General features: G+C 38.7%; 1 protein-coding gene across 1 annotated transcript in view; it reads right to left on the bottom strand.

The window, feature by feature from the left end:
- ST18 (ST18 C2H2C-type zinc finger transcription factor) overlaps positions 1 to 21,291 on the bottom strand; it is a 148,174-nt gene that overhangs the window by 96,219 nt on the left and 30,664 nt on the right. The window contains exons 6-7 of the mRNA XM_029923786.1: positions 15,006 to 15,060; positions 12,668 to 12,698 (exon numbers count right to left, since the gene is read on the bottom strand). Of these exons, the coding sequence (XP_029779646.1) occupies positions 12,668 to 12,698; positions 15,006 to 15,060 (86 nt within the window). The remainder of the gene's footprint in view (positions 1 to 12,667; positions 12,699 to 15,005; positions 15,061 to 21,291) is intronic.

The raw sequence follows: 21,291 nt of genomic DNA on the forward strand, positions 1-21,291 counted from the left end.
AATAAACTACCCATAGAACTCCCCTATGACCCAGCAATAGCCCTGCTAGGGATTTACCCAAGGGATAAAGAAGTGCTGATGCATAGGAGCACATGTACCCCAATGTTCATAGCAGCAATGTCAACAATAGCCAAATCATGGAAAGAGCCTAAATGTCCATCACCTGATGAGTGGATCAAGAAGATGTGGTATATATACACAATGGAGTACTATATGGCAATGAGAAAGAATGACATATGGCCATTTGTAGGAAAGCAGATGGACCTTGAGGGTGTCATGCTATGTGAAATAAGTCAGGCAGAGAATGTCAGATACCATATGTTTGCACTCATAGGTCTAACAGGAAATTTTCAGAATGATCTAGCTTCAAGAAAAGCAAGCAGTTAGTAGTGCTTAAGAAAAATTGATTCAGTATCTAATGGATAGTTGATACCTGTCACAACACAGCATTTTATATACTTTTAAGTGAAACTGCAATATAATCTAAGTTTGTTTCGGGAGTGTTTGCTGTATAATTGGATTTAATGAAATGTTTAGAGGTGCAGTAGGCATGACTTTGAGTAGATAATGAAAGAAAATGCAAAATGCTTATTGATTCATGATGTGGTTTCATCTTAGCTTGGGCAAACCATGCAGTATTTAATACATAGTAGCAGAATATTTACTATTGAAGCTTGAAAAGATGTGAGTTCTTTTTGTGCAATCTTTCATTTATGCATGTGAGAGGGTTTTCTTTTTTTTTTTAAATATTTGTACATTTTAGTACTTGTTTTGCTTGTTGGTGGTGTTTGCTTATTTAATACATTCCGTGAGAGACAGAAATTACATGCTGGTTTTTTTTTCCCCCTAGGAAGTGTGTCCTGGGTTTTTCCCTTATTATTTTCTTTACTTCTTTTTTTCCTCTTCTTTTTTTTGGTGGTGGTGGTGGTTATGTTTAAATGAAGTTGCTTTTACAACACCAAAGACTTAAGCATCCATTTCCTATATAAAAGGTAGCTACTTTTTTGCATGGACCTCATGTATTTTGTAGTATAGAGGTGGAATTTAAGGAAAGGTATTAAGCAGGCTGTGTTGTAGCTTATGGGCAAGTAGTAAATTGTATCATTTATCTTGAATGTATCATAGATAAGCTGCTATATAACGATTGCCACTTCAGATAGCTGTGAAATTAGGTGATCAACTAGTTGTTACATAACCTTCTAATGTCTGTATAAGTCTAATTACATGAAATAGAATTTGGGGTTTTGATTTTTTACTTTGTTTTTCTGTTTGGAGTGTCATTGTAATATTGTATTGTAAATGATGGAAAATAATTGCATATGTTAAAAAAATAAATTGTGTTATATAAAAAAAGGGGAAAAAAAGAACACATTTAGGCAAAGTGTTTCATTAGCTCCTTATATGTGCGTTAGGCACTACCCTAGATTTGGGGATATTATCAATGGAAAAAAAGATCACAATCCCTGCTCTCAGAAAAGTTAACAATATCTAGAAAACAGACAGATTAGAAACAAGGTAGTAACTAGTTGTAAGTACTTGTATTGCATGTTAAAAGGAATTCTTTTCTTTTCTTTTCTTTTCTTTTCAAAAATAAACCAGGGAAGGAGAATAGAGAGAAGCTAAGAAATGTGGGCTTGGCATTTTAAAGACTGAAGTCAGGGAAGGCCTTGCTGAGAAGGAAGCATTTGAGTAGTAAGGACTTGAAGGAGGAGAAGGAGAGAGACTTGCAATAGTGCAGGGAATAGCATTCTAGGCAATGGGAAAGCGTGTAAACGCCTGAGGCATCAACAGGTCTGATCCAGGGAAGGGCATAAAATAAGTATTACAGAGACAATGGAGAGGCCAGAGAGATCAGGTCAGAGTAAGAATTTTTTTCTTTCCTTGAGTGACATGGTCTGAGTTTCACTTCAACAAGATCATTCTGGCTCCCTTGTGGAGTAAACTGCAAGTTGCTAATGAGTGAGGGAAGTAACGGGTGAGGAGGTTATTTTAATAACTCAAGTGAACAGTGATGGCTTGGGAGCCTAGAAATAGCAGTGGAGGTGGTGAGAAAAGGGTCAGTTGTGGGTCTATCTTGAAATCAAGCCATAAGAATGTTCCAAGGATGGCATTTAGAGTCTGAAAGGCCAAAGATGGCTCAAGGGCTTCTGTGCCTCCCCCTTTACTAATACGGGGAGGGCTGCTGGTGTGTCCAGTTTATAGAAGGTTATGACTTCAGTTTGGGATCATTAAGTTTGAGATACACATTAGGGATCCATTTGGAGATGTTGACTACACCGTTGGAGTATGAAGTTTAGGGAAGAAAGGTTTATTTTTGTGTAAACATATTAAAAGCCTGAATGAGATCACCAAAGGATCCCCAGCAGAAAAAGGTCAAGGACACACCTGGGGTGATGCCGTCTGGGATCTTGAGGGAACTGGTCAATGAGAACTAAGACGATAGGAAGAAGTCAGAGGAAATCAGGAAGTGTGTCCAGGGGGCGCCATGCTCCTTTGGAAATGACCGTGGCAGGGCTACCTGGGTGGTTGGTTGAGCGTCCTACTTCACTCAGGTAATGATCTCTTGGGTTGTGGGTTCCAGCTGTCTGTGCTGACAGCTGAGAGCCTGGAGTCTGCTTGAGATTCTGTGTCTCCCTCTCTCTCTCTGTCCCTCCCCTGCTTGCACTCCATGTCTCAAAACAAATAAAATTAAACATTAAAAACCAAATGATCATGGCAGAATGAACCCGCCAGTCCTCACTTTAAGGAACCCAGACTTAGTGATCCTGCAGGACAGACTGTGGTCTTTGTGTTAGCTCCTGTGTACAAGGACATGGGTCCTTGGAGGCTCCAGAGCAATGACCGCAAACACTGTGAGGAGTCTGGAGTCTAAATTCTCTGTTCTCAGAGAACCGGAAGAACAGAGTCTCCTCTGTGCCCCGCACGAGGGAAAGATGGTGGGGAATGTGCCCTCAGGGACATACTGCAATCCTTTCCTTACCCAGGCCCAGTCCTCTGACCCTGATTTTGAAACAAGTCTTTAGAATGCATCTCCCACCCACCTTTGAGACACGTCTCCAAAGTGCCTCACCGGTAGATGAGACTGTGCCTCAGGTAGAGAACCAGGGCGAGGACCTTTTTAAAACTCCGTGCTCACGTCGTCCTTCTGTATCGACCCTGTTCTGTACCTGGTGCCCCAGCCTTGGATTTCTCCTAAGTGATCACATGGGTGGCAGCAGCTATCCTTTCTGACCTTGTGGTGTGAAGCCACTCTTGTCCAAAGACTCATCCTTGTGTGAAGGCTGATCCTTCACACAAATACAGAAATATGAATTTCTATTCCAGTTCTGTTTTCTCTTCCCAATTGAAAATGACCAAAGGAGATCAAAGGAGAAGTTAACAGAATTAAAAGCACTTCCATTTTTTGTCTGACATGTTGATAAAATATATTTGTAAAGGAAGACACTGACTAAAAATATGACTTAGAAATGAATTAGAAGCCAGCTAGAGGAGGCTGGTTTGTAGTTAAGGAGCCAGTGAGATTCTGGCTGGCTAAACAGTCTTGATTTTAAAGGGACAGAATGAGGGAAAGAATCAAAGAATTTGGAGCCAAAGAAGTTGTGGGCACTATATAAAAATAGTTAAAGAGAGTTGACATTAAATAGAAATTCCTTTACAATGAGTTATTAACTACATTATATACTCTAAAAACAAACATTGGTAGTCAATGTAAAATAAAATAATTTTTAGCAACATCATGTACTAGAGATACAATGGTGAATAAAATAGAGTCTTTGTCCTTAAAAAGTTGACCAAATAAAAGTGTGTTGAGGCAAAATTATATGTGACTCATAAAATTTTTTAGTTTTTAGTAGTTGTTTTTTTCCCAAACTGTAAACTTGAAGGCAAGAGATCTGTTTTCCTTTGAATGGGTGGACAGATGGATGAGTGAATAATAAAATAGCTATGATTCAACGTAATAAGCGCCTTAACACAGACAAGAAAAGAAGTACTTTGAGTACAGAATGGAAAAAATTATTAGTCAGTCTGGAAGTCATGGGGACAGTTCACGGAGGAGATGACATTAGTCATTTGCTTTAAGGGATCAGTGTGAATCTCACGTGGGAGAAGATGAAAGAAAAATATTTGCCAGGAATAGCTTATAACAGAGTTGAGATGGAAAGAGCATTTTATAAAAAGAAGAATAAGCAATAGCTCTAGGCATGGGGCTTCTTGTAGGAAACAGTGTGGTGGTGAGATTAGAAGAACAAAATGTGAACATGAAGGTGATTAGAAAAAAAAAACGCTTTCTCTTTCAAAAAGAGAAAATAAACAAGGAGAAAGATCATGCCAGGAAAGCAAAAACAGGTGAAAAGGTAGCCAAGGAGAAGATCAAAGGCAAAGATGAACTCAGAAAATAGGTCTGAATAAAGCAAGCATTTAAATGTAGCTATACTTTGGGATGGGGATGGAGGGAAGTTAGATGAATTCAGAGGCCAGAAATAAAAATGCTTTATATAAGTTTCCTGAGTGCAGAAAGCAGCAAAACTTGATATTTGAATACCTCTCCAGACTCACACACTAACCACTGACTGAACCCCCAGAACCTGAGGCTGCTGTTAATCCACTGTTCTTTCTACCACGTGAACCAGTCACATCCTAAGTGGGGGTTTGCAGTTGTGTAGGAGAAGTCACCTATGATGAGGAAATACTGAAAATTCAAGCACATCATGTTTTGGTTGCGGGAGCCAATCTGTCAACACCATGGAACATACTTATTCCAGTTCACACTTTATGCAGGAAAAATATTGCAAGATGTCAGAAACATTATTTTTACAAACATATAATGCAATCAAAATGGGACTTCAAATAGGTATAGTTCTCTAAAAAGGTAACATGAAAGACATGAAAGACATGAAAGTCAATGCCCTCCTTCAAGAAAAATCAAGTTGAAACAAGCAATAGTGTTAAATAGTTCTGTGTTGTGTTCAATGTGCTCAAGAGCACATCAGCATGACAAATGTCCATCAGCTGCTGAATAGATAAAGAAGAGGTGGGATATATATATATATATATGTATATATATATATATATATATATATCCAATGGGATACTACTTAGTAATAAAAAAAGAATAAAATCTTGCCATTTGCAACGGTGTAAATGGAGGTAGAGTCCATTATGACAGTCAGAGAAAGACAAATATCATGACTTCACTCATATGTGGAATTTAAGATACAAAACAGATGAACATAAGGGAAGCAAAAATAATATAAAACCAGAGGGAAACAAACCATAAGAGACTCTTAAACACAGAGAACAAACTTGAGAGATTGCTGGAGGGATTCTGGGGTGGGGGGATGGCTACATGGGCAGGAGACATTAAGGAGGGCTTTCATTGGGATGAGCACTGGGTGTTATATGTCAGTGAAGAATCACTAAATTCTATGCCTGAAATCATTATTACACCAAATGTTAACTAACTTGAATGTAAATTAAACAAAAAAAATTCTTCTCTCACATTAGGGCAAGAAGATGGCAACCAAGGGGAACAAGGAAACTGAATAAGTTAGAAGGAACGTATTAGTCACCAATATGTCCAAGTGGCAAGGCAGTTGTGACATGTGGAAGTTGACAGAGATTTTGGACTTTGTTTGAGACATAATCATAAATACCCTGAGAACACATTCTGGATGACTGTAAGTCTTCCATGGAGGCATACAAAATGCTGTTCAAAACACGTTCTTACATATTTTCTCTTTCTAATGATCTGTGGAAAATTCTTAAGAAAGATGGTTTATTTCTAACACTTTCCAAGAGGTCAAAACAAAGATTCACAGGAGACCAAGGCTTGTACTTTTTGCTACGCTACTGTTAAAACAGCTCAGTACTCTGTGACTTTTCATCAAATACAAATGCAAGCAATGGGTTTGCCCTAGGTCTGGAGGGTCTATCAGTGGCTAGCGGGTGACCTTAGAGACGTGTTCAAAGGTCAAGTCTTGCTGCTTCTTGGCTAAGGAGCCTTATGTATAGCAAACAATCATTAACATCAACCCAAGAATCCACAAACTAAGACAAATCCCAGAGAAGGCCAAACATTTGACTTTTCTGCTGACACACACACGGTTGGAAATTAGCAATAGAGAGAAGAGGTGTTCCAAGTCAGTAGTAAGTCTAAGCTAGTGCTCCTCAGACTTTAGTGTGCATGTTAATAGGTTAGAGATCAGTTAAGATGCAGCATTAGCATATCTGGAATGGCCCTGAGTGCATTTTGAGTAAATTCCCAGGGGGCACCAGCCATGTGACACTCTGTGCAGCCAGGCTCCAGGGTCACATTCGATCCACAAGTTGGAAGCAATCTCCCCCTCTCCACATCTGTCGCACTTTGCTCACGTCACCTATGTCATAACTCCCTGGGGTTATGACACTGATGCCATTAGTCTTCTCTCTCCTGCAATGCCTAGCACTACACCTATGCAGCAGGAGGACAGAAGGAACAACTAGTGGAGGAAACATTCATTCCTCAGTCCAGAGAGGCAAACACTGCTGTGCAAAAAGATTTATGTCACACAAAAAGAAAAGCTAAATGGCTGGAAAAAATGATCTCTGTGGGCGACATCTACAAATCTGAAAGCCACAGGAGGTAAATTTTCATGGGCGGTCCACCGTGGCAGTATTTTGTCCTCATTTTAGAAAATGTCTGATTTCTAGAGAGGCTAGTGCCTTAGATTCTTTAGGGCCATTGGTTGACAGACCAGTGAGATCGCTCCCAACATCAGGATCAGATGTGAGTCTGTAGCCTGGCTGCCCCAATATTATTCTTGTGATAATATTTGAATGTAAAAATAAAAGGTAAAAAGAAAGTACATTTTCTTGTTCTTATTTTTTTCTGAGAAACTTCACTCTGGATATTTACTTACAAGTTCTATGGCATTTTTCTGAGATGCAGAAATTATAGCTTAAAAAAGAATATACAGAATTAAGTTATTTTGCCCCTCCCATATAATCATAATGTTATGTATAATATATAATGTTGATATAGATATAGACATAGAAGTGGTGTGTGCTGACTAGAACACATACAGTTATTTAGTCTCTCAGTCCAATGTGCCAGGAAGGGACAGGACCCCATCCTTGGCCCATTTCTAAATGCCTATTGTCAGTGTCAGGTGGATGTTAAGTGACCCACACCTCCCATACTATAAAATCAGTCTTTGAGGGGCACCTGGGTGGCTCAGTCTGTTGGGTGTCTGACTTCAGATCAGGTCATGATCTCGCAGTTCCTGAGTTCGAGCTCCACATCGGGCTCTGTGCTGTCAGCCTGTCATTGCAGAGCGTGCTTTGGATCCTCTGTGGCCCTCTCTCTATGCACCCCCCCAACTCTCACAAAAACAAATATTTAATAAAATAAAATAAAATAAAATAAGTCTCTGAAGCATAAGGCCCACGGTAGATCACCTGGGAGGTAGCATTTTGTAATAGAGGAGACAGATAATTTGTATCATCTGCTTATACTTTACTTAAAATCACAGGATCAATTCATGGGAAAAAATCGAGAAAGGACACTGTCCTCCTTATAACTGGCACTGTGGTGAATAAAGAACCTGTGCTCGGGTTAGTCAGCAGGTAGATTTAAACCTGCTTTATTAATTTATTGATAAAATTCACGTAATTATTTCCTCCATGATGACACGGAAGGCTGATGTAAATGTAGATTCATCAGCTGTAACAAATGAACCGCTCTGGTGAGGGAGGTTGATACCGCTGGAGGCTGTGGGTGTCGGGGCACCAGGGTCTGTGGGAAGTCCCTGTACCTTCCACATTCTGCTCAGTCATTCTGTGAACCTAAAAGTGCTCTAAAAAGTCGTCAAAAAAAAAAAAAAAGGGGCGGGGGGAGGAGGGGCTATGAGGGCTTGCAGTAATGGAAAATAACACACTGGCTGCAGTGGGTCTGGGGGTGTGTGAGATGTACCCTACCCCGCAAACAGGCTCCAAGTTCTCCTTCTAGTTCAGCCTCTTGTCACTCAAACACCTTGTATAAATCACTGAACTTCCCCTGCTCGGCTCCTGAGTTAAATGCGGCTCATGTCATTTGTCCTGACTACCCCCCAGGCTGCTTGTACGGATCCAATTAGACACTGTGTGTTACTTCAACAACTCACTCAATAGGCACCTATTGAAGGCCCACTCAATAGCAGGTTCAGTGCTAAATGCTATTAAAGGCTATGTAAGTACATAAATATATGATAGAATTATGGTTAATGGGATTTTCTTGTTAAATAACAAACTCTTAAAAATTTCATTCTTATTGAAAGACTCCCTAATCTATTTTAAGACTCCCTCTTACCCTAGCAGGCACCATAAAGCAAACAGAATTATCTCTCTGGAATGATTAACTCATTGTATGCTTCCATATCGTATGTCCAACAAGCGCCTACCCATCACCCAGAGGTGAGAAGAAGGAAGGCAGAGAATGGGCAAAGGAATGGAGATGCATCAGGCATCCCCAGACGAACACTTCTCTTCTGTATCCAATCCTTATCATCACCTGCCTTGCTTATCGCTCTCATTTGCCCCCAGAGAAGCCTATAAGAAAATGAGGTTTCTTCAAGGTATCAGTTTCCTGGATTCTAACTTATAGGCTTGGCAACAATATTTAGAAAGACACAGAGCTGACATGAATGTAGTAGATAAGTTATTAAATACCCAAAACATGAACAGAGCCCTGCATTTGGAAATTATAGCAATGAAAGGAAAGAAGAGGCTTTCTTCCTCCTTTTTGCCAACATTGTGATTACAGCTACTTATTTTCTTTAACCCTGATGATTGGTTTATGGGACACTTAATTCTAGAAATCAGCTTATGTCCATTTTATTTCCTTTAGTTGTCATCTCCTGAAATCTCTGGGCAATAAGTAGTTGCAATACAATCATATTTATTAAAAGAAACTTTATCCACGCCCTCAATTGAAAAGCTATTAAGTAAAATGTTTCATGGATATAAAGGCTATCGTGAGTGAGATAAGACAGAAGAAAAAAGAGAAAGCCATCAAAATCTGTGAGTCTCGTTTTTTCACATGCTGATTAAATGCTATGATTAAATCTGCAGTCTATCGATTATAGCACCTATAAAATACTTAACATTTTAGGGGTGCCTGGGTGGCTCAGTTGGCTAAGCGTCCAACTCTTGATTTAGGCTCAGGTCATGATCCCACATGGAATCAAGCTCCACTGTCAGCAGGGAGCCCGCTTGGGATTCACCCTCTTTCTCTCTCTCTCTGTGCCCCTCCCCAATTCATGCTCTCTTGTTCGAGTTCTCTCTCCCAAAATAAATAAGTAAAACCATAAAAAAAAGACTTAACATTTTAAAACTTACAAGAAGGTACCAAATGATATGGTTTTAAATGAAGAGACAAATTATACAAAAGAAAAAAAAAGTAAAAAGAGACAACTAAACTGAAATTTTCATTACAAAACTTCATCCAACAAATTGAGAAGCAGCCATAAAACCACGAAGGGACAGTGGGATGTGACGCTAACACACTTAAGAGTCTTGAATTCATTTGTGTCTCTAAGTAGTCACATAGGAAAGCCATTTCAGAGGTGAGAATATATTTTCCTAATTAGAAGAAAGGGCCAGATTGGTGTAAAACACTTTGCCAATGCATGAGACAATTACCAATATTAGTAGATGCAATAGCATTCGGGTCAGATTAAGGATAATAGTAATAAAAGAGAAGCAGAGATAATACAACGGTCATGATTCAGAACGACCTGGGAGCCCCTTCGCGACACCACCTGTAACCTGAATGGCGCTGGAGGAAGGACTGGAAATGCTAATAAGGAATATGATTAAAGGTGGGCCTGTGGTTATAAATTGCTTTTTTAATGGTGATGATCGTAGCTGACATAGAGTATAATAAGAAGATGAGAATGTCACTATCAATTTTTATTAGTGTCATGAACAATATACAGTATATTTAAATTAGCTTCGTTTGTATTAGTATTTTTGTAAGTAGTAGCTCTAGAAGCAATAACATGTCCAATGCATTCTGAAAAGAAGAACTAAATAAAGTTGCCAGTGTTCCCTAGAAAATAGCCATAACTTTTACACTGAGAAAAATGTGCCCCATTTCCTAAGATGTTCAAAATTCAGGTGCACAAAACTGTGGATTCTGCAGCACAAAAAATCTGCAGAATAAGTTGGAGAAGTAGCAAAAATTTAAAAGATACTAAAAACATAACCTTCCATATAAATCAGAATATTTCCCCAAGATTAATATAGAATAATATTTCAGGTCTATACTTGGGTCAGCTTAAAGCCATTTAAGAAGCAATTTGGAACGTGTTTGGCCTAAGCATGAATAGTCTGTTGAAAATTAGTACTTATAACATTAAACAACAATCAGTTAGTAATTTTTATAAGCTGGCTCTTGTTAAAGAAAAATACGTGATGTAGCTTTGTTTAAGAATTTTCGTGGTAATCATCACCAGCTTTCTGAGTTGGTCTAATGACAAATTAGGTAAAATTGAGTATCTGACAAAAAACAATTTGTAGAGAATTAGGAAAATAGGAAACATGTTTACTTGGAATCCAAACACCTTCTTTGTTTGAATTTCAGAAAACTAAGCTGTTGAAAAATAAACCATAAAGGTTAAAACATAGAATTTTAAAAATCCACCTGCTGGGATTATAAACCACAAACCATGTCTTTTTGATTTATATTCTAGGTGGTTAGTATTAATTGTATATGGGAAAAAGCATAGCCTGACAGTTGAGAAGCTGGCCTGTGTCACAAGTCTAGATTACTTACTAGCTGTATAATCTTGATCTATTTACATAAACTATTTTTACTTTCTTCATCTAAAAAGTGGAAATATCCGACCTTAACGGTTATTGTGAGGATTAAATGAGACAATAACGTAACCAAGAGTGCTCAAGAGTGTCTGGCATATTACTTTAGTTATAATAATAATAATTATTATTATTATTATTTTAAGTAGGCTTTATGCCCAGTGTGGAGCTCAATATGAGGCTTGAACCCACAACCCTGAGATCAAGACCTGAACTGAGATCAAGAGTCAGATGCTGACCTGTCTACGCCACCCCCGGGCACTCCAATTGTATTATAATTATTAAAGCCAACAATGTGTTTAAATAGTAATCTCTATTGCTCTAGAAAGGTTATATTAAATATTTTCCCTCACAAAGTTGCTACTCTCTGCTAATTCCTTTTTGTCTATGAATTATAGATTTCTCCTTAAGCCCAGGCACACGCTTATTTGTTCCTTCAAAAATCTTTTTTATTTTTCAAGTTACTTTTCCAGACAATTCACTCAAAAGGCCCTCTTGCCTCCAAGATTGGTTTCATTCCCTGAAAGGCCTGACTGGAGACAGTTACTTCGGTGAGGAGAAGGACCGTGAGTTCACAGGTGCCTGATCCCAGCGGTGGGACCACTAGGAAACCACTGGTTGGAATGGTGAACATCTCATGCCCTGTGAGCCCGTCATCATTTTAAACTTCCTTTGATCATCTATAGGGAACATAAAGCCTCCAAACAGGCAGGAATTTTACATGAGAGCAGAGTTAAAAAGCAAGAATTAAATGAGCCAGACAATTCATTCATTTAATCCTGTCCTAATGCGTGGGTGCACCTTACGTTCTGCTCAACTAATTTCAAATGTAAACTTCTCATTGACGATTCCCCACTAACAAATTTCCACAGAGAAGAGCATCAGCATGAATATCTAACAATTCTGATAGATACGTGTTCCACGAAATAGTGCACCAAAACTGTGACAGAATGAATCCTAGGACACGGAAGGGCAATGAAGAGAGCCTTTGCTTCAGGAAATCACAGAACACAGTTGCTTGGAAAAATAACCATGAAAAGAACGGTTTTCAAACATTTTCCTGAGGAACGCATATAGACCATTGCTGTTTTCAGAAACGTGGATGAGATAGAAGAGGGAGACTTTCTGGGTTTGCAATGGCAAATATAGACAAGGGACAAAAGGACTCATCTTGCTCCTAACACATTTCTCTAGAAAATATCATCAGTACAAAATATGTTTTGTCAGTACGTGTTTCTTTTTAAAATGTACTTTTTCATAAACTACACCTTGACAGAGACTCTGCAAAAAAAAAAATGGAGTTTATTTTGCCAAACCTGTTACAGTGGACTGACTTTTCATGATATTACCCAAGGTGCATTCACAGTATCTCCGGTGGAAATGCATGGATACACCCGCAAACCTTTATTGTCCAATGTCTAGATTTTAGAAATTATGATAAAATCATCTAATTATTTAAAACAGAGACTGGAGAACATAGCACATGGGTCATCTGTTGATCAGATTCACAGATGGCAGCTCAGATCTTTACCACCAGGGCACACACAGGCCACGCATGAGGGATGGACCCAGAAACAGCAAATACTCCACAGAGAAAAGTGGGGAAACTACATCACAGAAAAATGTTGTTGTGTTTTCTTACCAAAATATTAGCCGCAGTTGTTTTGAATCAGTTATTGATGGTTTTCACCTCTCTTCTCTGGGGTATGGACAAAAAAGCCTGTTTGCCTCATTCTTCATACTAAAACAGGGACTCTCTGGTTTGAAAAGTACAAAACACTCTAATAATTAAAGCCCATCGATATCAGAAAAAGTAACATGGGAAAAATCTTACCTAAGCTCCTGAATTAGAGAATCTATTGGCACTGTGGACAAAAAGAAAAAAAGCAAAAATCAGCTTATAATTTTGAAAACGGTACAATTTTGAAAACTTTTCACTCACCCAGAGGTAATGACCAATAAATGGTTAGTACAGACCCTGCTTAATTTCCCATTGCATAAATTGATCTTTCCTGGTTTTGGTTCTTTGGAAACCAGTGGATCAATGAATGTGGCCCAGAACAGATGATTCTGGCTTTAGTGCTTTAGGTGACCTGGGACCTTGCAGTCATAGATTGGGTTTTCCAAACACCTGTCTTTAAAGATTCACTGAAAACTTACAAGCATTTGAAGGAGTTGAATTATTTTTATTCAATTTTATTGTTTATATAAAGTTTTTCAAAAGGATCCTAAGCTTACATTTTTGTTGACATTAAACAAGTATTTACATAAAACTGAAAAGGTTTTACTAAATGTGTCCCAAGGTTATGTTCCATAAATTTAATTTGGATGCAAAGAGGAAGGTTTGCTTCAGCCGTGTTAATATAAATAATGGTTTAAAAATAAGGATCTTGTAGGAAAAAAGAGCTTTGATTTTCTTCTGACAAATGATGGGAATGAAAGAAGTTCATGTTTATAAATGCCCGCCCACACAAGGGTAAGCAGCATATTGAGAAACACAACAGGTGGTTTTAAAGATTACTCATGCTGCACGAGAAACAGTTGTTTCATTTCTAGAGGAACATTTTGGCTCTATTTAAGGGTGGAATTATGTGCCAAAAGAATTCAAAGTACAAAATGAATTGCAAATTAAAAGACCCACGTTTTAAAAGTATGCTAGAATAGTGTGCTTTTAGAAGTCAAAACAAGAGATTCATATAATCCAAATACTGTCTCTAGAATGCCAGTATTTATGACAGATGTGAGCTTATCATAAATAACAATACAAAACATTGTTTTCTTAAACTTTATTCTGTTGAGAAGTTTGCTGCATTCCAAATATTGGGATATATCATGTAGTCACTGTAAAAGTAGCTTGCAGTACAGTCGGACACAAACATGGTATAAAATCTCTGTTTGGGCAGAAAAAGCTTCTGCATTTGCGTAGCTTTCTTCTGTACTTGGGTTATCGTAGCTGATGATAACTGTGATGACATCTGAACTAAAAAATATATATATATCATTCTGGAATTCATTAAAGATTTTGGGACTCCAGGAGCACCAATGTGGCTCAGTCAGTTAAGCGTCTGACTCTTGATTTTGGCTCAAGTCATGATCTCACAATCTGTGACACCAAGCCCCTTATTGGGTTCTGTACTGACAGTGCAGAGCCTGCTTGGGATTCTCTCTCTCTCTCTCCCTCTCTCTCTCTGCCCCTTCTCTGTTCGCACTCTCTCTCTCTCTCTCAAAAAAAAATTGGGGGGGGGAGGAGGATTCTGGACTTTAAGTCAAACAGGAATTATTTACCTTGACTACAAATATAAACATTGCTACGGAAAGCATTCCATTTGATTAGTGACCTTCAACCGTGAATCTCAAACCCTTCCAAAGAATGTGCACTTATTTCCTGACTCAGGTCTTCCTTAGCGAGGCTGATTGGGGGAAGAGTCGGGTAAGGAACGGCTGTCCAGAGTGTTTTCAGAGGCTGTGGTGAAGCTACAGTTTTCCATTTAGAATTAAGGGTCACAAAAATATAGCTAATTATAATAAAAGTTATTTTCCTTAAGGAGCATTATTGCCAGTCAATCCTGTTTTCCAGATGTTTAGATCATCAAGGGCCTGTTTATATTTCAATATTACATTACCATCTGTTGGTTACAAAAAGAGAAGGGTAACCAGCAAGTTAAACCTTTCAGACATTACTTTGCCGAGCTGCCGGAAATTCCCAGCAGGGACAGGCAAAAAACAAACACCATCATTTTACTTGAACTAAGTTTAGACTGGGAGCCACTAAACCAGGTAACATAAAAATCAAAACCTGCTTTGGCAGCAAACTAAGAATTCTGTGTTTTCCCTTGCCCGTTAAAGGTCACTTCAATCATCTGAAGGTCTCCCTGTAACATTCTTCCCTTGCTGACCCTTACTCTGTTTAGCCTGATGTTTAAGTCTATTCGTGATTACATGTTATAAAAATCAGCATCACACATCATTGGGCCTTTTCTGAGTCCTTTAGCTCCTGGTTCATAATATTTGACTCCCAATGCCATGATCCAATGTCCTAGCTTGATTAAAAAAAAAAAGAAGCACAGAGGAAGTTGTAATCATTCTGACTACACATTAGGGACTGAGCGTTGGAACTCCCATATTTCATGGTGTGGTGGACACAGTGTCATGGAAGTTGCTTACTAACTCACCCTTGGTTCCTTTAGAGCGGGTCCGCAGCGTTTTATCTTCAGCCTCTGCCTCCATCTGTAACAGGAACACGAAGTCCTGAGATCATTCCTTTGACATTGACCAAAATACAAAAACATGCCCTTACAAGTTCTGAAGGTCATTATGAAACACAGACCAGCCTTCCATGCTCTTGAATAGCACTCTGTCTCAGCAGGTATAGAGTTGTGACTGCTCTTGCAGTCCATGAGTTTTGGAAATACTTGCATAGATGCTGAAGGCAGAGGGAACAGTGACAAGAGGGCAGATGTCCTTGTCCATAAGTGTTTGCTAGCGATTCAAACACTTCTGGCATCACAGAGATAGAAAAAAAAAAACTGTCTGATTAACAGGGGTTGTAAGGGAGACAAACCTCAAATGCCAAACCAAAAGGCTTCAGGCTAATTTACTAAAATTGATTCCCTTGCATTTCTAGACCCTTTCTGATATGCACCTCTTTTTAATTCAGGAAAAATAATCCCCCGTGTAAAAAAAAGCAATATGAAAGCAAACTCCTGAAATACCAGCATTTCAAAATACCATTGGAAATGTTGATCATCAAATGGCATACACTGATTCCCAGAATTCCAGAACAAATATTGGTTACAATCGTGCAAATCCATAAGGAAAGTGAAATTTGAGTGCCGTGTGTGTCAGCATCAAACTCCCTAAAGCATCCTCACTAAATATTTTAAATGCAATCAAATAAGCTACTGAAAGGATGGAAAGACTTTAAAAAGCCTGTTGTTTTCGTCCCTCTAGAGATACAGCCAGACATGACTACTCTCATCCATTTCACTAGAACCTTCCCATCATCTCTGGTTTAATTCACCTTTGCACACTGTCAGAAGGAATTCTTAAATGCAAAGAAGTTGTTCTGCTGGTTGAAAATGAGAGGCAGGCAGAAGGCACTCTCTGCGGCGCCCATCCTTAAATCCTGACACTGGTGTGGATGTGGTGTGACTGCGATGGTAATGGGGGATGCATCTCTGCTCTCCGAGGCTGAGTTGTGATTGAAGGCACTGACCTGCTATAGACTTATAATAGGGGAGCAGGTGTGGCAATGATGGACTTTAATTTCCTTTAATAAACCTTTTATGTGCCACACTTTTACTGCCATTTGATGCTCTCCAAGGTCCTGCACATAATAGGTTCATTACTTTTGATTACTATAGTCTATTGAGACAAACAACTCCAGAACACACTATATATTATGTTCAGTTAAACCAATATAGACTATTTATCCATTGTGCATTTTTTCACCTGCAACACTACAGACAAAATTAATGACAGCTCTTGTAAGCTAAAACTATTAAAACCACCAGTACCCTTTTGTCATCATTTCATAATAAACACCACACCAATCACTGAACTGTGTTTTAAATTAGCAAACAGAAAGTGTCCACTGCTTTTGCTGAGCAGCAGTTGCTTTTGTCTAAATAAAACGGTCCATCGTTATGAATATTTGAAAACTACGGAATAAAGAGGACACAACAATAAAACAGAGGTGATTTTTTTCCCCTGTAGATTCTCCTTCTTTTAAAATCCACATGTATTTATGACAGATGTGACACTGCCTGGGATTAAAATGGCTTGGTTTACTCAGGATGGTGAGCATTGCGTTGTGAAATCCTCCTCTTCCATGAGTATCTGTGTTGCATATAAATTGGCTCAACTCAAGCAAACTCCCCTCCATGGGCTACACGAGTAAATTACGAGAGATCGGCAGCAAGGAGAGTTCAAAGGACGAAAACTGCCAACTCTTTCTGAGTCACGACTCCAGTGGGGGAGTCGTGACTCAACATAACTCTACCATTGTCCTGCCACACAGGTGCTATGAGCTCTCCCCACCCACTCTGACAAATCTCCTGCAAAAAGGCAAGTGAAGATTGAACTCCATGAGTTTCTTATCAAAACTGAAACACAGGTTGCAAAGAGTGCCAGCAGGTAAGGAGAAAAGTTTCGGAAACCTACTTCAGTGTAACCTTCTTTATAAGCACTTTAAGACTACTTTCATCATGCAATTCTGCTATCCCCTTGGACCTGACTGGTCTGCCACCACTCCATGTGGCCGCCTTTCCATTAAAGTCATTGGAAGGAATGCATAAATATTCATGGACCTCTGCTTGATTATGCTCGGAATGCTAGCCTCATAATGGTATTTTGTGGCACAGTGTCCTCTTGATGGTATAGCGTATACATCCTCTGTAAACATTTTAAAGACTGGTAACTCATTTATAAAGCTAAGTTTTGAAATTTAACTTGGGGGCCAAGTTGTCTGAGCGAAACAAATCAAGGCTGTAATATATACTCCATCTAGTTCACCATCTTTCTCCGCTTCACAACCAAAGAACAATAAAAGTTACTAAGTTCCATGTCTAGTTATGTATGATAGCTCGTCGGGGAATAAGAACATCAGAAACCTACAGCAACCTGCTTTCTTTTTAGGGGTGGAAAGTTTTAACATTAATAGGGTGGCTCACTCTCCTGACAGATCTCAGTCTGTTTCCTAAAACCTTACATATGAGAGTGGACATTTCTGAGCATTCTTTATATGGAATATTCCCATGGATTTTAATAAATTCCTAATAAGCAGACTTAACTTTGGTCAAATCAAACCTCATATTCATTGTGCACCTCCTTCTGGAAATTGCTAATTAAAGTTAGGAAGATATTTCTGCCTCAGCATATGCGTTGAGACCAGGGTGGGGGTATGGATCGAATTCCCATCCTTCAAACTTTCCCCAGAGCTATAGGAAAGGCCCACAGTGATGGTATGATTCAGGAGATGGACCTAACTAGCTCGTGCTACAATCTGGGAAACTACACTTCTCTCTGGGAACATTTTTTTTTCCTGTTGGAAGAGGAGACTTGATCACTTTTACTGCTTAAGTCCCAAATGCTATTGACAAGTCTCCAATGAATTTGGCAACACTTAATGAATCATTTCCTTTCTCAAAACACAAGATTTGATCTTTCTTAAAAGCTGTGCTTCTTGAGGTTTTTCAGAATCTTTGTATATCTTGTTTCATTGTTTGTGGATGGGAACATGACAAGATATTTTCTGAGATTCCTATAACACTTTCCTCCTGGCTCTGACAATCTACTTCTCGATAGGTATAAAATATTCAAGGTAAGGCTGGACATTTCTTTTTCCTGATATGAAAGTACTTTAAGAAAAATTCATTTAATCTACAAGTATGAAGACTTTACGTACAATATTTAGATGCAAAGGAGAAAAAGTGGCTCTTTCTTGGTTTTCATAAGAAAGCCATGAAGAAAAATTTTAAAAGACTTCACTTCTCAGTTCTCTGAGGAGGAGTTAATATGAGGAGAAATGGCAAGAGGGAAAGTCACATATGCGGTTAAAAAACAAAAGGTGCCAACGCAAAACTTGTAGGAAGGACACGCAAGAACCAACAGTAGAAGTAAGTCGATAGACAATGAGGAAGAAAAGTGACCATAAAATAAAATTTAACTACTTAATTGAATTTGGAAACCTCTTATTTAACATCCTTACATACTTACAAACGTATCTAGGCATACATCGTAAATTCTTAGTTACTTTTATTTGACCATATTTTCTTTCTGGCCCTTACATCAGGGGCAATCAACAACTCTCTTGTTCCCATCATCCCAGGGCACAGATCTGGAGCCTTCCTTTGGGCTGAAAAGGGAGTTCTGAAATTGCTGGTTTGTGGGAAGGAGAGATTCAAGGAGCAGGATACAGAATTCATAAACTCAATTTTGCTTTCATTCACATAAGCAAAGTACTGGTATGTGAGGAGATTTCCTTCCCTTTGATTTTTATTGTTCATTCAAAATCCTATTGTAACATAATGGTAAAAACATTTTTTTCAAGCAGCTATTTAATCACTTCTTAAAAAATATCTCTTGGTGATGCTGAAGTTTTAGTTTTCCTTTCAACAGGAAAACTGTCACTGTAGATAGTGACATCCTCTCCCTCTCCCTCCCTTCCTCTCTCTCTCTATATATCTATATGTGTGTGTGTGTGTGTGTGTATACATATATATACACACACATATATATTTATTTATAAGTAGTCATGAATTTCTTAATATTAACAGAAAAAGCCATGGTGATCATAACATTCTGAGCATACATCCCAATGTAATTAATCTTAATACTCTCTACTTACACATAATCTCTGATGGTAGCTACCTTTAATTTGAGAAGTCCTCCACATACACTCAGCTTGCAATAATTTTCACCTTTAACAAGATTTTATTGTGTCCCCTCCTCAGAGCTTAGGACTGACAATGCATTTTTGTAGCTCGTGCCACCTGAGTCATGTTAGATGCCGCTTCAATCCCAGGGCGCACGTGGCAATGGAGAGAGGAAGTTCTGTGGCTGCCGAGAAGAGGTCCTGGGGTCCTCTCTGAGAGGAGACTTTTCTCCTCGGAGGATGCTTCCTTTGCAAAAATCAGGTTTAAAAAAAAAGATAACAGAGAGGATCTCAGGAAGTTGGAATAGGCGAAACCCAGAGAATGAAAAACTGGAGGATGCCAGGATCTTAGAATGCAATTTGGCCAGATTGAAGAACAAAGAACCTTACACTGAGTGCCCTTTCTTTTTCTGGTTCTGGCATCATTTTCCTTTAAATATAGGTTTGGATTGGCCCAAAACAGCAGCAAAAGCCATCTCCCTGTTACACAGGGAAAGGATGGTGAATGTGAATTGTGATACTAAAAAGAATAGTTTGCTTATTGAAAGGAATATTGGGATGGAATGTTCAAGTATTTATTGTCTCTGTTCTAACCCTCTTTTTACTTTTCTGGTTTTGTTTTCATACGTTTCTTGATTACTCAGAAAGGGTATTAAAAGAGTAGTAAACTTTTTTTAATGAAAACTAATGAAAAATTTTTTATATCATTCAAGCTGTCATGTTAATAATTTTCACAACCTTCTCTAAATCCTTTATTCTAAATAAGATGAAAATCTTCTGAATCCTTTATCAGGGTACAATCATCCCTGATTCCAACTCTCTGTTCTTACCTCTATGTTTCTTATGATATTGTCTTTGTTTCTGTAGAGAAAGCTAAAGAATTAAATGATGTGTCTCCTTTAAATTTTTTTTTAGTTTTTAATTTTTATTTATTTTTGAGAGAGAGACAGAGCAGGGCAGTGGAGGAGCAGAGAGAGAGAGAGAGAGAGAGAGAGAGAGAGAGAGAGAGAGAAACAGAATCAGAAACAGGCTTCAGGCTCTGAGCTGTCAGCACAGAGCCTGACTCGGGGCTTGAACCCATGAACCGTGGGATCATGGTTTGAGCTGACTCAGATGCTCAACGGACTGAGCCACCCAGGTGCACCAAATGATGTGTCTTTTTTAGATTTACAACCCATCCCTTGTCTGCCCTAATCCCTCCCACCCCAACAAACACCACACCGAAGGGAGCAGAGCCCTCAATCCTGGATCAAATCAAGTCCAGTTCTCTGAGAGATTGCTCTTTCTGATGGCCAACGACACCGCATTCCCTCTACATGAAGTGATTCTCCCAGGGATTTCCAGACTCACTCAGAAACGTGCTGCAATAAAAGAAATCTCAGACCTGAGAACAGCTTTGGGAGCTTTTATAAGGAAGTTGGTCTATTTTGAGTCTCATTTCTCATTTCTGAGTTGTCACTGCTATCGTAGACTTCATCCTGTAACTTCACACAACTGGCAAAGCAGAATATAAACCAAAGCCATATGTTTGTGTCCTTTTGCCAAACGACTCCAGCAAATAGTTCTATTATTCCCTTAGGTAGCCAACGTGTGCCAAGGATTTCTATTAGTCGTTGTACCACGGCCTCTGAGTCACAGCTTTGTGACATAAGGGGGCAATCGCCAGCTTTATGTTTTAGGAGACTTTTTCTGGTATTGTTTTTAATAGGCTCTGTTTAAAGATAACTCAGAGTAAGTAATACCCTACAAGGACCTTACATTTTTTTGTTCTTGCTGATGTATAGAGATACATGTGTACCAAATACATAATTGTCAGAAGACAAGCTCCTTCATATAGGGATAAATTACTTTAAATAGGTTTTTCCCAAGGTCAACTCAATTCCTTACTTTTCAGTGTTTGTAGGAATTGACTCTAGGAGACACCCACAGTGCTTTAAAAATATCTCACTTGTTTAGTCTTAACCCTTAAATAAACTAATTACTATACTAATGAATTTAAATTGACTTTTCAGACTATTTTAATACTGATCTTTTCTTTAAAGGTAAACACATATGAACAAATAATATACACCAATCGATATGCA

Source organism: Suricata suricatta, chromosome 15, assembly GCF_006229205.1.
Source record: "Suricata suricatta isolate VVHF042 chromosome 15, meerkat_22Aug2017_6uvM2_HiC, whole genome shotgun sequence".
Lineage (NCBI taxonomy): Eukaryota > Metazoa > Chordata > Mammalia > Carnivora > Herpestidae > Suricata > Suricata suricatta.